This window comes from Rhinolophus ferrumequinum, chromosome 6 (genome assembly GCF_004115265.2).
Source record: "Rhinolophus ferrumequinum isolate MPI-CBG mRhiFer1 chromosome 6, mRhiFer1_v1.p, whole genome shotgun sequence".
In the NCBI taxonomy this organism is placed as follows: Eukaryota; Metazoa; Chordata; class Mammalia; order Chiroptera; family Rhinolophidae; genus Rhinolophus; species Rhinolophus ferrumequinum.
In genome coordinates, this window is record NC_046289.1 from 29,062,385 (window position 1) to 29,075,659 (window position 13,275).

General features: G+C 40.0%; 1 protein-coding gene across 1 annotated transcript in view; it reads left to right on the plus strand.

Moving 5' to 3' along the window:
• The window catches only part of VTI1B (vesicle transport through interaction with t-SNAREs 1B), a 20,121-nt gene continuing 6,846 nt past the window's right edge, over positions 1–13,275 (plus strand). The window contains exons 1-2 of the mRNA XM_033107135.1: positions 1–327; positions 11,290–11,348. Coding sequence (XP_032963026.1) covers positions 213–327; positions 11,290–11,348 — 174 coding nt within the window. The 5' untranslated portion in view covers positions 1–212. The remainder of the gene's footprint in view (positions 328–11,289; positions 11,349–13,275) is intronic.

A 13,275-nucleotide genomic window follows, 5' to 3' on the forward strand; every position in this document is an offset into this window, starting at 1 on the left:
TCGCGCCCGGCGCTCCCTCAGTGACAGATGAAGGGGTGGGCGTTCCGGCTCTGGAGGACCCCGCCGCAGCCCCGGAAGCGCCTGGTCCAAGGTGGCGGTGGTGGTGGCTGTGGTTGCGGAGATGCCTGCGGGGCTAGGTGGCTGGCCGCCGGGTTAGGAGCGGGTCCCGGACCCAGGATCTCCGCGGCCGCTGCTGGAGCGCGGCCTGCGCCATGGCGACCTCCGCCGCCTCCTCCGAGCATTTCGAGAAATTACATGAGATCTTCCGCAGCCTCCATGAAGACTTACGAGCGGTGCCGGAGCGGCTCCTGGGGACTGCAGGGACAGGTGAGGCGGGGCGGGCCGAGCCGTGGGAAACTCGGCCCCGCGCGTTCAGGGAGGAAAAACTCCCACTCTTCTTCCAGACCTGGGTCCTCTTCTTTCCGCTCCTTATCTTCAAACACGCCCCCTAAAGTGGGCTGGGTCCCGGCGCCCAGCATCTCCCTGTTGCCTCTTAGGGTGCTCAGGGATGGACCTTGGAGTGTCGTTTCCTTGGAATTCTTGATCCTCCTATAGCCTGCAAAATTTTCTCGTCTTATTTTCACTTTGGCATGAAGAGCATAGGAGACTTTAAATCTGCGGTCCTGTATTTCAGTAAAAGTGTTTGCTTTTGTAGCTCTCTGTGTTTTGTTTTATGCATTTAGAAGATTATTCTCAGAAGAGGTCCATAGTTTTCACCAGACTGACAAAGGATCCGTAGCACTAAAAGGGTTAAGAACCCAAAGGAATCATAACTTTGGGGGTTGGTAAATATCAGTTTTGAGGAATTGGTCTTTAAAATCAGGATTGTAGTGTTTAGGTGTGGTCCTCTTACGTTCTGCTTAGACTGTTTCCTGCCCCTTGATTTCAAAATTCAGGTTGCTGCAGGGTTTGTCTGGAGTAGCTAGAGTCGTCCAGTTAAATCACGGGTGTCCAAACTTTTTTCAACGTTTTTCACCAAGGGCCATATGCAGTAAAATACACAAACAGCTGGGCCACTCACTGGAGGTGAAGTACGTATTGCCTCACCTGGTTTATTTAAGTAAACTAAATATATTTTTGGAATTTGCTGCGGGCCAATTAACAATGGATTGATTGCAGGCCGCAGTTGGCCCGCGGGCCGCAGTTTGGACACCCCTGAGTTAAATCCATAGGAAGCATACATAGTTCTTTGCCTCAGAACGAACTAGATCTTGATGGCAAGGCAGATAAGACTTTGTTTCATTGTTTTCATTTAAGGGTCAGAGCTTGAGTATTAGCTCTGTGAGTTACCCAAGGTCCTAGGACTTGAATGACTGGAAAATGAAATAGATAACGTTTTTTTAACGTGTATTTATTGGGAGAGGTTACTCTGTACCAGGCACTGCCCTACATGTTGTTCATACTGCAGATTACTTTTCAAAATATTGAAAAGACTTACAAATCCCCTTTTTAGTGGATTGATGATAATATATAAATATTAAGAGGCCGTGTTAATGACAACACAGGCATATCTCGTTTCATTGCACTTTACTGTGCTTCACAGATGTTGCGTTTTTTTGCAAACTGAAGGCAAGACCCTCCACCTGCAAAAAGATTATGACTCACTTTATTGTGATACTCTCTTTGTTGCGGTGGTCTGGAACCCAATCCGCAGTATCTCCATGGTACGCCTGTACAGGAAAATAAAGCAGGGCAAAGGAATAGAGGGAGGGGGCGTTCTAATTTTAAATAGGGTAGCCCTGAAAGGCCTCTTTGAAAAGATGTCATTTGAGCCGACTTGAATGAAGTAAGGGAGTAAACCATGCAAAAATCTGGGAGAAGTGAGTGTCAACAGGACGGAATAGCTCTTACAAAGCTCCTTAAGCAAAAATGAGCTTGGTATGTTCTAGGAAGAGCAAGAAGGCCAGTGTGTTTGAGGTGGAATGAGCAAAGGAGATAGTGCTAGTAGATGAGGCTGGAAAGAGGTAGGCAGGCCTGATCACGTGGGGCCTTGTAGACCATGGTGAAAGATTACATCTTTTTCGGAATGAGATGGGATGCAGTTAAAAGGTATGGAGCAGGAGAGTGATGCGATCTGATTTACATGGTTGAAAAATACTGTGTTTTCAACTTGGTGCTGAATTAAATTTTGCAATATCCATTTCTGCAAGGCTAAATGATGCATTCTGTTTGAAAAATAGAACACTGAGTTAGTTATATTCACCTGTGTCATCTACCTAGCCTTTTCTCATTTCTGCAAAGAGGACAATCAAAACGGTGTGAATTTTTACCCAAGCACAAAATACTCTAACACAAATTGATGGTAACAGACTTAGTTGTTCAGTGGGTAAGTAAATACAATGTACACATATCCCCAGGTTGTAGTAAGAATTTCAGCAACTTTCAATCTCCTTATTCATTACCTGTTCACACTGTTCAATAAATATTAAGCAAACACACTGGGCCTCACTTCTGAATCCTTTTTTCTAATTCTAGGACTACTTCATAGCTTTCCAGAGCTTTAATTTCCATCACGAATTATTAGCCACTGAATAATACCCATAACACAGTCCTTGCATTTAGCTTATGCATTGTAATTAAATTCAGTCATTTTTCAATAAACATTGAGAATTACTATGTGTCATTCACTCTCCTCGGCCCTAAGGAGGTCCGAGAGAGAGTTCTTGCCTTAAATAGGAGCAAATTTACAACAAAGTGTGTGGTGAGCCTCAAAATAAGAGACCTGAAAAAAAGGCTAACAACTTGGGTGTGGGGAGCGAGAGGGAAGCTTTGCGGAAAGGAGAACTTCGAACTGAGTGTAAGTGGCTGAATGGGAGTGTGCCCGACAAAGAGGAAATGGGAAGAGGCAACAAAAGAATAAAATATTGACTACTCATAACTGTGACTGGAGCTTAGGATATGTGGGAGAGTGGTCGTAGATGAGGAAAGTGAGACACAGCCAGATCTTGAAGGGACCTAAGTGTCACATTAAGACATGTATACTCGAGATGGAGAATCAGTTAAGGACTTTAAGTATCTGACTAGTATGGTCTTTATTTTAGAAGGAGAATGCTGGTGGCTGAGTAGAGGACAAAGGAGAGACACAGGAGCCTGGACACGGCATCGTGTTAGGAGCCTTTATGGCAGTTGTCTAGGTAACATGGGAATCTAGAGAGTCCTAAATCCAGGAGGTGATTCGGAGCGAAATTAACCAGACTGATTGGACCCTGGGAGTGAAGAAGAAATATTCAAGGGTGTCTGCTTTTTCTCATTTGGTCAATTGAGTGAACGAAGAACTTGAATAAATATAAGAGTAGAAGCCAGCTTGTTTAGGTTGTAGATAAGAACGTCAACGGTGCTTATAGAATAGAGAGCATAACGTATGTCCATTCTAGCCTGACAAGATATTTCTTCTCCTGCCATTACAAATAACCTTTATGAAGAAGATACCATGTGAATTGAGAGACAGTGTAGTGTAATATATAACAGCAAGGATTCTAGAGCCAGACTGCCTGGGTTGAAATCTTAGATCCTCTTCTTAGAGCTGTGTGACCTTGGGCAACTTACTTTACCCTAACTAGTTTCCCCTGCAAAATGAGGACAAATCACAGTATTTACTTCATAGGTGTTTTATGAGAATTAAATGAATTAATATATGTAAAGCCCTTTGAATACTGCCTGACAATAGTAAGAGCAGTTAACCATTGTTATTATTATACAGGAAATGGGATACTTTATTTAAATAACACATGCTATTCTCACTGTGCTCTACTTTCCCATTTTTTCTAGAGCACTTATGTTCTAACATACTAGAGACTTTACATATTTATGATGTAAATATGTATTATAATATATTATTTATCTTCCTTTCACTACCACAGTGGTTTTCAAAGGGTGGTCCCTGAACCAGCATCATCTGGGATCGTTAGAAATGCAGATTCTTGGGTCTCACCCAATCATTTAATTATTAACTGTTTTAAAACAGTCTGTTTTTAACAGCCCTCCAGAGGATTTCTGATGGTTATCAAGTTTGAAAGTCTGAGCTAGAACATACACTCCATATTTTCTCCATATCCTTACCAACACTTATTTCTCTTTCTGATGATAGCCATTCTAACAGGTGTGAGGTGATATCTTATTGTGGTTTTGATTTGCATTTCCCTGATGATTAGTGATGTTGAGCACGTTTTCATGTATCTGTTGGCCATCTGTATGTCTTCTTTGGGAAAATGTCTATTCAGATCCTCTGCCCATTTTTTAATTGGATTGTTTGGTTTTTTGCTATTGAGTTGTATGAGTTTTTTACATGTTTTGGATATTAATCCCTTGTCAGATATATGTTTTGCAAATATTTTCTTCCATTTGGTAAGTTGTCTTTTCATTTTGTTGTTCATTTCCTCTGTTGTGCAGAAGCTTTTTAGTTTGTTAATTTTTGCTTTTGTTGCCTTTATTTTTGGTATCTAATCCAAAAACCGTAGCCAGGACCGAGGTCAAGACCTGTTTTCTTCTAGGAGTTTCTAGGAGTTTTATGGTTTCAGGTCTTATGTTCAACTCTTTAATCTACTTTGAATTAATTTTTGTGTGTTGTGTTAGATAGTGATCTAGTTTCATCTTTTGCATGTGGCTGTCAAGATTTCCTAACACCATTTAGTGAAGAGACTGTCCTTTCCTGTGGGATAATAGAAAAATATATATATTGGTCTCTGCCCCAGTTCCCGGCACAGACCTAAAACCCTTGTGATTTCCTAAATGATAACAATATTGGGAGCATCTCTTGTTGTAATATTTGATCTTTGACACAGGGCTCCTAAAACCCTTGTAAATTCCTAAGTGATAAGAGCATTAGGAGTATCTTTTGGCAATTCTGGGTGAGCTCGTAGGTGGCTCCTGGATGGGGGCTGGTCACCAAAAAGACCAACCCATGATTAGAAGCTTGGATTTTTAGCCCTGCTGATCACTTCTCCAGACAGGGGAGTGGGGCTAGAGATGGAGTCAATACTTGATCATGTCTATGTGATCTAGAAATAGAACAAACCAATCCAAAAATTTGTATGGAACCTCAAAAGACCTTGATTAGCCAAAGAAATTTTGAGAAAGACAAAGCTGGAGACATCACACTTCCTGACTTCAAACTATATTACAAAACTGTAGTAATCAAAACGGTATGGTACTGGCATAAAAAACAGACACAAAGACCAATGAAAGAGAATAAAGAGCCCAGAAAGAAACCCACACATATGTAGTCAATTAATTTATGACAAAGAAGGCAAGAACATACAATGGGAAAATGTACATATTAGGAAAACCCAGTGTTTCCCCCTTATGTCTTTCTCTCCTGTATAGGGAAAAATCCAGTCCCTCTTCTTGTGTGTTTCTTTTCTGTGTGTCCTTCACTACTCACACAGCACCCTTCACTTCTAGTCACCAAATATCAAATGTGTGGTGAGAGTGGGCATCTGTATCTTGTTCCTGAAAGCTTTTCACTGTTGAGTATGATATTAACTATGGGCTTGTCATATGTGGCCTTTATTACATTGAGATACGTTCCCTCTAGATTCACTTTGTTAAAAGTTTTTAATCATAACTTTTTAATGGATGTTTAATTTTGTCAAATGCTTTTCCGGTCTATTGAAATGATCATGTGATTTTTATCCTTCATTTTGTTAATGTGTATCACACTGATTGATTTGTGGATATTGAACCATCCTGGCTTGTCTGGAATAAATCCCACTTGATCATGATGTGTGATCCTTTTAATGTATTGTTGACTTCAGTTTGCTAATATTTTGTTGAGGATTTTTGCATCTGTGTTCAGGGATATTGGCCTGTAATTTCCTTTTCTGGTAGTGCCCTTGTCTAGTTTTGGTATCAATGTAATGCTTACCTCATAAAAGAGTTTGGAATTGTTCCCTCCTCTTCTGTCATAAACTCGATATTTTGTCTGATTTGTTTATTATGTATCCTAAGCACCTAGAACTAGGTGCTTCATAAATATTTGTTGAAAAAAAAATATTTGTTGAATGATCGTATAAGTACTGTGGATTGTTGGGAAGAAAATATTGATAATACAGTGATACTTTGGTTTTCGAACGTATTCCATTTCAGAAGACCATTCGAGTTTTGAAATGTTCAAAAACTGAGGCACGGTTTCCCCATAGAAAGTAATGCAAAATGGATTAATCTGTTCCAGACCTTTAAAATCAACCCCTAAAACTGCAAATTTAGCATGAATTTTACTATCTAATGATACCATAGATCTATGAAATTTATGGCGTTCCTACACTGAAATGTTCATCAACGGAGACGTTCGAAAACCGAGGTACCACTGAAGTATAAATATGATTGGGTGCTGAAAGGAGTGTGATTTTATTTGTGTTCTACCATGTTTTCCACGTTTTCATCACTTTTAAAGTGGATATATACACCTATTAAAACAAAGGATAGCTAACAGACACAGTTGTGCTGTTTTAGGACGTTTGTATAACAGTGACAATCCTTTAGCATATGTGATCATTATTAATCCATTTAATATTACATTAAGCACCTACAGCCATAATTTCTAGTCTTAGTTTTGCAGCATCTGAAAAAGTCTCTCCAGATACCTCAGATTGCTATAAATTCTTGTCCCAGTAACACTTCTAAGGACCTATAATTATGATTTTAGTTTTGGTTTTGTAGCACCTGGAAGGCATCTCTTCACATGTCTTCATAAGTATTGTAAAATTATTGAGTTTTCCATTTTGATTCATTTAAGTTTCAATATCTGTACATGAGATCGCATTATTTTGGGAACCAGAAAATAATCACTATGGAGGACCCTATGCAGCAGTTTGGTGAAAATCAATGACTGCAGAATTTTAATTTTTCCAACGCTCTTCATATTTTTTGGTGAATCTTAGTTTTTCCTACCTAAGAACTTACTTTAAAAAATAATGCTAGTTACTATTTATTGAACCTTTAATATACCTGGCATTTGCCAAGTGCTTGTTATGTTTATTATTTCTTTTAACCCTTTCAGACAACCCTACGAGGTCAAGTCAATGCTGTTATGTTTCCTAGTTACAGATGAGGAAACAGGCTTATAGGGATCTGATGCCTTTACCTCTTATATGGTATGAGATCTGGTAAACTACTGTGGTCTACAAATAGGGGATGTAGGTCCTAGAAATGGCACAGTGGGACGCCAACAGCAAATTAGCCACATATTTTAAAGATCCTGGTGAAACTAAAGTGATTTCCACAGCTCTAATTGGCCAAGGTTAGTCATTCTTGAGCTGGTAATACAACCCTATAAGAAAGAGAACTGTCACTGTTGAACATTAACGTAGGTTCCTTCTAGCTCTTTCCTTCAGAGCTGACTGCTTTTGTTTTGGTGCTGCCATCCACCCAGTTTACCAGTTGGTCAGTCTCAGGGTGAGTCACTCACATGTGACTGGTTTGGGAAGGTGTTGTTTGGAGTGGCTTACTCTTGTTTCTGGTGGCCATTCTACCCAATATGCAGACCTACTTGTTTGTAGTTGATTATAGCGTTAATTCTAACCCTCAAAAATAAAGAGGTCTGAACAGATACTACCTGTTGCTAAAGGCTATACCCTGGGAGCACAACAATGCCCCTGAGTGCTACCGTGTTTCCCCGAAAAGAAGACCTAGCTGGACAATCAGCTCTAATGCGTCTTTTGGAGCAAAATTAATATAAGACCTGGTCTTATAGTAAAATAAGACCCGGTCTTACATAATATAATGAGACCCAGTCTTACATTAATTTTTGCTCCAAAAGACACATTAGAGCTGATTGTCCAGCTAGGTCTTATTTTCAGGGAAACATGATATAATGTATAGAAACATTGGATTGGGAGTCAGACTTGCATTCTAAAACTGGTGTTGCCATACATTTACTCCTACTATGACCTTAGGGAAGGCATTTTCTCCAGGCTCTAATTTCCTCAACTGTAAAATGAGGTTAACCTGGATGGATGATCTTGGGGGTCCATCTGAGAGCCAGCATTCATTGGTTTCACAATTCTGTGACTGAAGTATAAAGACGCAGCTACTGATACCGCTCAGTTGGGTAGGATTCAGTCTCTCTTGAACCTTTAGATATCAGCCTCTCTGACTTCCTCAGAAGGGATGATTTCAAAGGATATTGTTCTTTTTTAATGTTAGGATTACGTAAAGGACCTCATAATGTGGTGAAGTTCTTCAAATTGTTTTCATAGGGCGTATGTTTCTTTTAAAAGTACATAAGCTATAACACTCTTAGGAGAATGTGTCTTGTGAAATCAGAGTAGATTATTCAAACTCCAAAAAGGCTAAGAATAACAGAATCATGCAGGTAAGTTAGTGAAAGGGTCACGATTGTGTGGGCTACCTCTTTTCATTCTACTCTTATTATGTGGCCCTTTCTTTGAATCATTCCAGAATTTGCTTTAGAATGCAGATTTTCATATCCTTTAACAAAGGAAGAGTATGGAGGGAGACTTTATGACTACCAGAGTTGTAGAAACATGGGCGCTAGGAAGGGGATGCACATTTATACAGACTTCTTCATCCTGCCTGGCTTGGATCAGGAGTGAGTGTGCTTGAGTTTGGAGGTGGGCCTGTACAGAGGAGCGATGACATTCAGCACTGTTATGACAGCTTGTTACAAAATAATATGACGCTTCTCCATGGAAGTAGCCATTCTTGATTGCAGATACTACTTCACTGCTGGTGGCTGAAAACACAGCCCAGTCAGGGACAGTAACTGCTGCTTTGGTGCTTATTTCAGTTACATCAGGATGGTCAAGATGCAGACCATTTGCCATGGCTGAACTTTCTTCTGTTTTTTTGTGCGTTTTTTTGTTTTTAACAACAAACCCTGGGCTGTGTGAAGTGAGAAATAGTTCACCTGGAGTGCCTTGTGTACATTAAGGGAATGTCACTTGACAATGAATGAGGCATAGTAAAGGGAGCATTGTGAGGTTTGAAGTTCTAGAAGTTATGGGACCTATAAAAGAAAAAGTAAATTTCCCTTTTCTGGAGGAGCTTGATCTCAGGTTGAGAATGTACATACCCAAAATGATTTATAATCATTAAAAAAGCAGCAGACAACTGATATACTAGGTGCTTCTGTGATTAACATAATGTAAATCAATGTAAAGCAAAATAGTGGTATTATATCAAATATAGATGGGATTAGGTTCGAAAGTCAAGGCTTAAGATGAAATCAAGATAAACAAAATTATCCAAGAAAATTTTAGGGCAGCATATTGAGTTCTCACATGCCATCCCTCCATGAGCCCAACTCAGCTGTTTTCTTTGGCATTAGAAAAAATTGCTCTTTCTTCTGTTGATGGAAGTGCTGGCTTATACTTAGGAGCCACGTTGAATGAAAAATACATAGCTTTAAAAGACCATGTCCCCACCCGAAACTAATAATAAAAAAATTTCTTTTTAATTGAAAAAGACTGTGCCCCCATACATGCTACAATATGATTGAGCCTTGGAGACATTATGCTAACTGAACTAAGCCAGACACTAAAGGACAAATATGATTCCTCTTAGATGAGGTGCCTGGAGTAGTAAAATTCACAGACACAGAAGGTAGAATGGTGGGCACCGGAGTCGGTGGGGGGGGGAGGGGAAAGGGAAATGGGAGTTAGTGTTTAATGAATACAGAGTTTCTGTTTGGGATGATGAAAAGGTTTTGGAGACAGAGAGTGGTGATGGTTGTACAACAGTGTGAATGTATTTAACGCCATTTAACTGTATACTTAAAAATGGTAAATTTTATGATATATGTGTGTGTATGTATTATATATATGTGTGTATATATATATGTTTTACCACAATTTAAAGAAGACTATTCTTAGATTGTGAAGGTAATTCCAAAGATGAGTTCAAAAAACAGTGTAAGCAATTGGTGACTACGTGGTAATAAGAGGATTCTGTATAGATTTCCAGGGTGAACGTTCGTTTGAATGTATGTATACATTATTAAAAATCAAGTTCCTCATAAATAGGGTTATTTTTGCTTTTAGATAATGAAGGGATGACCTACCTCCTCACTTTATAGACAAGGAAGGAGATCAGGTCAAAAGATGAAGAGAATTATCCAAGCTTACATGTTGATTCAAGCCTAAAGCTAGGACCAAAATCTAAACCACTTTACTCTCCAGGAGATCTCCCCTGTACACATGTTTACCTGGTGACAGCATGCCATTACTCCCTTCGTTATTTTTGCCATGTCCAAATACCATTTTTATTATTAATCATTTTATTTATATCAACTTATTTTATGTAAAATACAATTATTTAATACATGAAGTTATTTAAAAAGGAGGTTTTATATCCTACTTTATATGAAAAATCTGTAGAACTTATCTAAATAATCAGAAAACATACAGGGAAGGCAAAACAATGCTGTTTTAGTTAGATGTTAATTGCTTTGAAGCTGAAGCCTCTTCTATTTTGTTAAAAAGGGAGAGTAGTAATTTTTAGGTATTAAAGACATACTAGCACCAAAATGGGATGATGCGAAGGACTGAAAGAATTGAAGGGTAAGGGGGATCCAATATATGGTGATGGAAGGAGAACTGCCTCTGCGTGGTGAACACACAGTGGGATTTATAGATGATGTGATACAGAATTGTACACCTGAAATCTATGTAATTTCACTAACAATTGTCACCCCAATAAACTTTAATTAAAAAAAAAAGAGAGAATTGAAAGGGAGTGCTTTTCTTACCGTGTGAGTGAGTGGTATTTGCAGCATTTCTCGTGCCATTGCCAGTGGGTATGTCTGAGAAACATGTGCCATAGCATGCAGCCTCCCTGGCAAGCAGAGGAGGTGGGTTTTGAATTTGTTTTGCAGAAAAACAGTGGGTAAGGGTTAAAAAGAGAAGTGATTCATAGTGTGGGTGAAAGTGGGGACAAGGATTTCAGAGAACCAGTGTTGTTAAACATTCTTATTCACGAAAGTGTGCCTGGTCCCTCTGTTAGGATGGAGGAGGTATTGACAATGATTAACTGAGACTTGTAGTGTTTCTTAGTAGGTACACTATTTTGGGGCCAGATAACTCTTATGCAGGACGGTCCCAAGTATGGATATTCTTGTTCCCTGGGTACTAAATGCCAGTAGTAATACCCTGCCTCTCCCTTACCCTAGTCATTGTGGTAACAAGTTCCCATACATTTCTAAGTGCCTTTTGGAACGATTAAGTACTACCACTACCAACAGGAGAAGAGTGGAGAGTCTATTCTAAGCAGAGGGAATGGCCTCTACAAATGTATGGAAGCAGGACTGGTTTGAAACTTGTCTATCTTTTTCAGAAGAAAAGAAGAAGTTGATCAGAGATTTTGATGAAAAGCAACAGGAAGCAAATGAAACGGTGAGAACAGAGAGCAAGTCCTTATTTCTTCTCCTACCCGGTGTTCATCTTTTCCAAAAGTAATGCTTATGACCTGGTCACAGATGAACTGTTCCTGCCTGTGATCCTGATTTTGATTATTTCTTACCAAGTGAGGCCAGTTGATGGGGGTGGGTTTTGGGGGAGTTAACACACACAAATGGGTAAAGCTCAGATTCTCCTGAAGTGAGACTCTGATAGTCATTGCTGATGTGAGTCAGAAGGGCACCTTTACGTGGGTGGTCTTTCAAAATCTCATTTTAAAAGCTGGCCATTATATTCTTTGTTAAACTTCCTGTCACAGAAAATGCAGCTCAGAGGTGGTTCCAGCCACATTCCTTCTGTTTTGAAATACAGCATGGCTGGATTTGGTACCTTAGGCAAGACATGCATGGATGGATGAGTTCCCAGTCAGGACCCAAAGCTGTCAGAAGTGGGCCCAGGTTGCTGAGCAGTTTAACAGCTGCTTCTCTCTTAATCTTGGCTTTAAGAAAACAAACTTTGCTCTTACCTATTAGAAGAGTCCTTCTGTCTCCATTATGCTCTCAACCCATTTAGGAGATTGGGGCTAAAATCCACGTCCCCAGTAGTACTCTGCAGAAATAGTTGCCCCTAGTGTTTGCTATCCCAGAGTAGACAGAAGAAAAATTCTTTTTAAAAACCAGAGAACATCCTTCTTGTATGTTGAAAAACAACTTATTTTCGGGGAAACACGATATATCTAAATTGTTTTCACAATTTCTGAAACTAATGATTTTAAAGCAAAATTATTCTTTGGACTTATCTCCCCCATTTTGTTTTCAAGGTTTCTTTAGGTATAAATGACCAAAGTCACTTTACACCTCTCATCTCACTTAAATTCCACCTGCCTGCCTTTCCCCAGGCTTCCTTCACAGGAAGCCCATCCCAACGAAGTTCTGAGAAGTTAAGCTTGTCTGCAGCCGTTTCTCTTTGGTACATCTGTTTTAAGAAGGATCAGGCCACCAGGCTGTGGAAACCATCTCATTCATAATGGAAACTTTCTCATTCATAACTTTTTTTTTTTTTTTAATTGGGGAAGGAAAACAGGACTTTATTGGAAAACAGTATATGTTTTCAGGACTTTTTTCCAAGTCGTTGTCCTTTCAGTCTTAGTTGTGGAGGGTGCTGTTCAGCTTCACGTTGTTGTCCTTTCAGTCTTAGTTGTGGAGGGCGCAGCTCAGCTCCAGGTCCAGTTACCGTTGCTAGTTGCAAGGGGCGCAGCCCACCATCCCTTGCGGGAGTCGAACCAGCAACCTTGTGGTTGAGAGGACATGCTCCAACCAACTGAGCCATCAGGGAGTTCAGCAGCAGCTCAGCTCAAGGTGCTGTGTTCAATCTTAGTTGCAGGGGGTGGAGCCCACCATCCCTTGTGGGACTCGAGGAATTGAACTGGCAACCTTGTGGTTGAGAGCCCACTGGCCCATGTGGGAATCGAACCGGCAGCCTTCGGAGTTAGGAGCACGGAGCTCTAACCGCCTGAGCCACCGGGCTGGCCCCATAATGGAAACTTCTTAATTCCTGTGTACAGCTGGGCATATCCATACCTGTTACAAAGCCAGTCTTTTTTTTTGGTTAACATACTGGTAGCATTTAAAAAATTTGTTAGCTAATACTAATTTATTTGTTTGGTGCTTACTTTTTCTTTGAACTTAGCAAAATTAACCAATCCTACTCTGGCCATCCTAGGCAGATGAAAATAATTTATGGCTGCTTGTGAACATGTCTAGGTTTATATTTTACTTATCTCAGAAAAACGGAAATCTGATTTGGATCTATGGTTATCTCTGACGTGGAGACAAGCAGATATTTAGAGAGGAGGAGGAGGAAGGGACTAACCTTGATGCCAGACCCCTGTCATTTTTAGTACGGTAGCCTGAGTGCTTCGTGA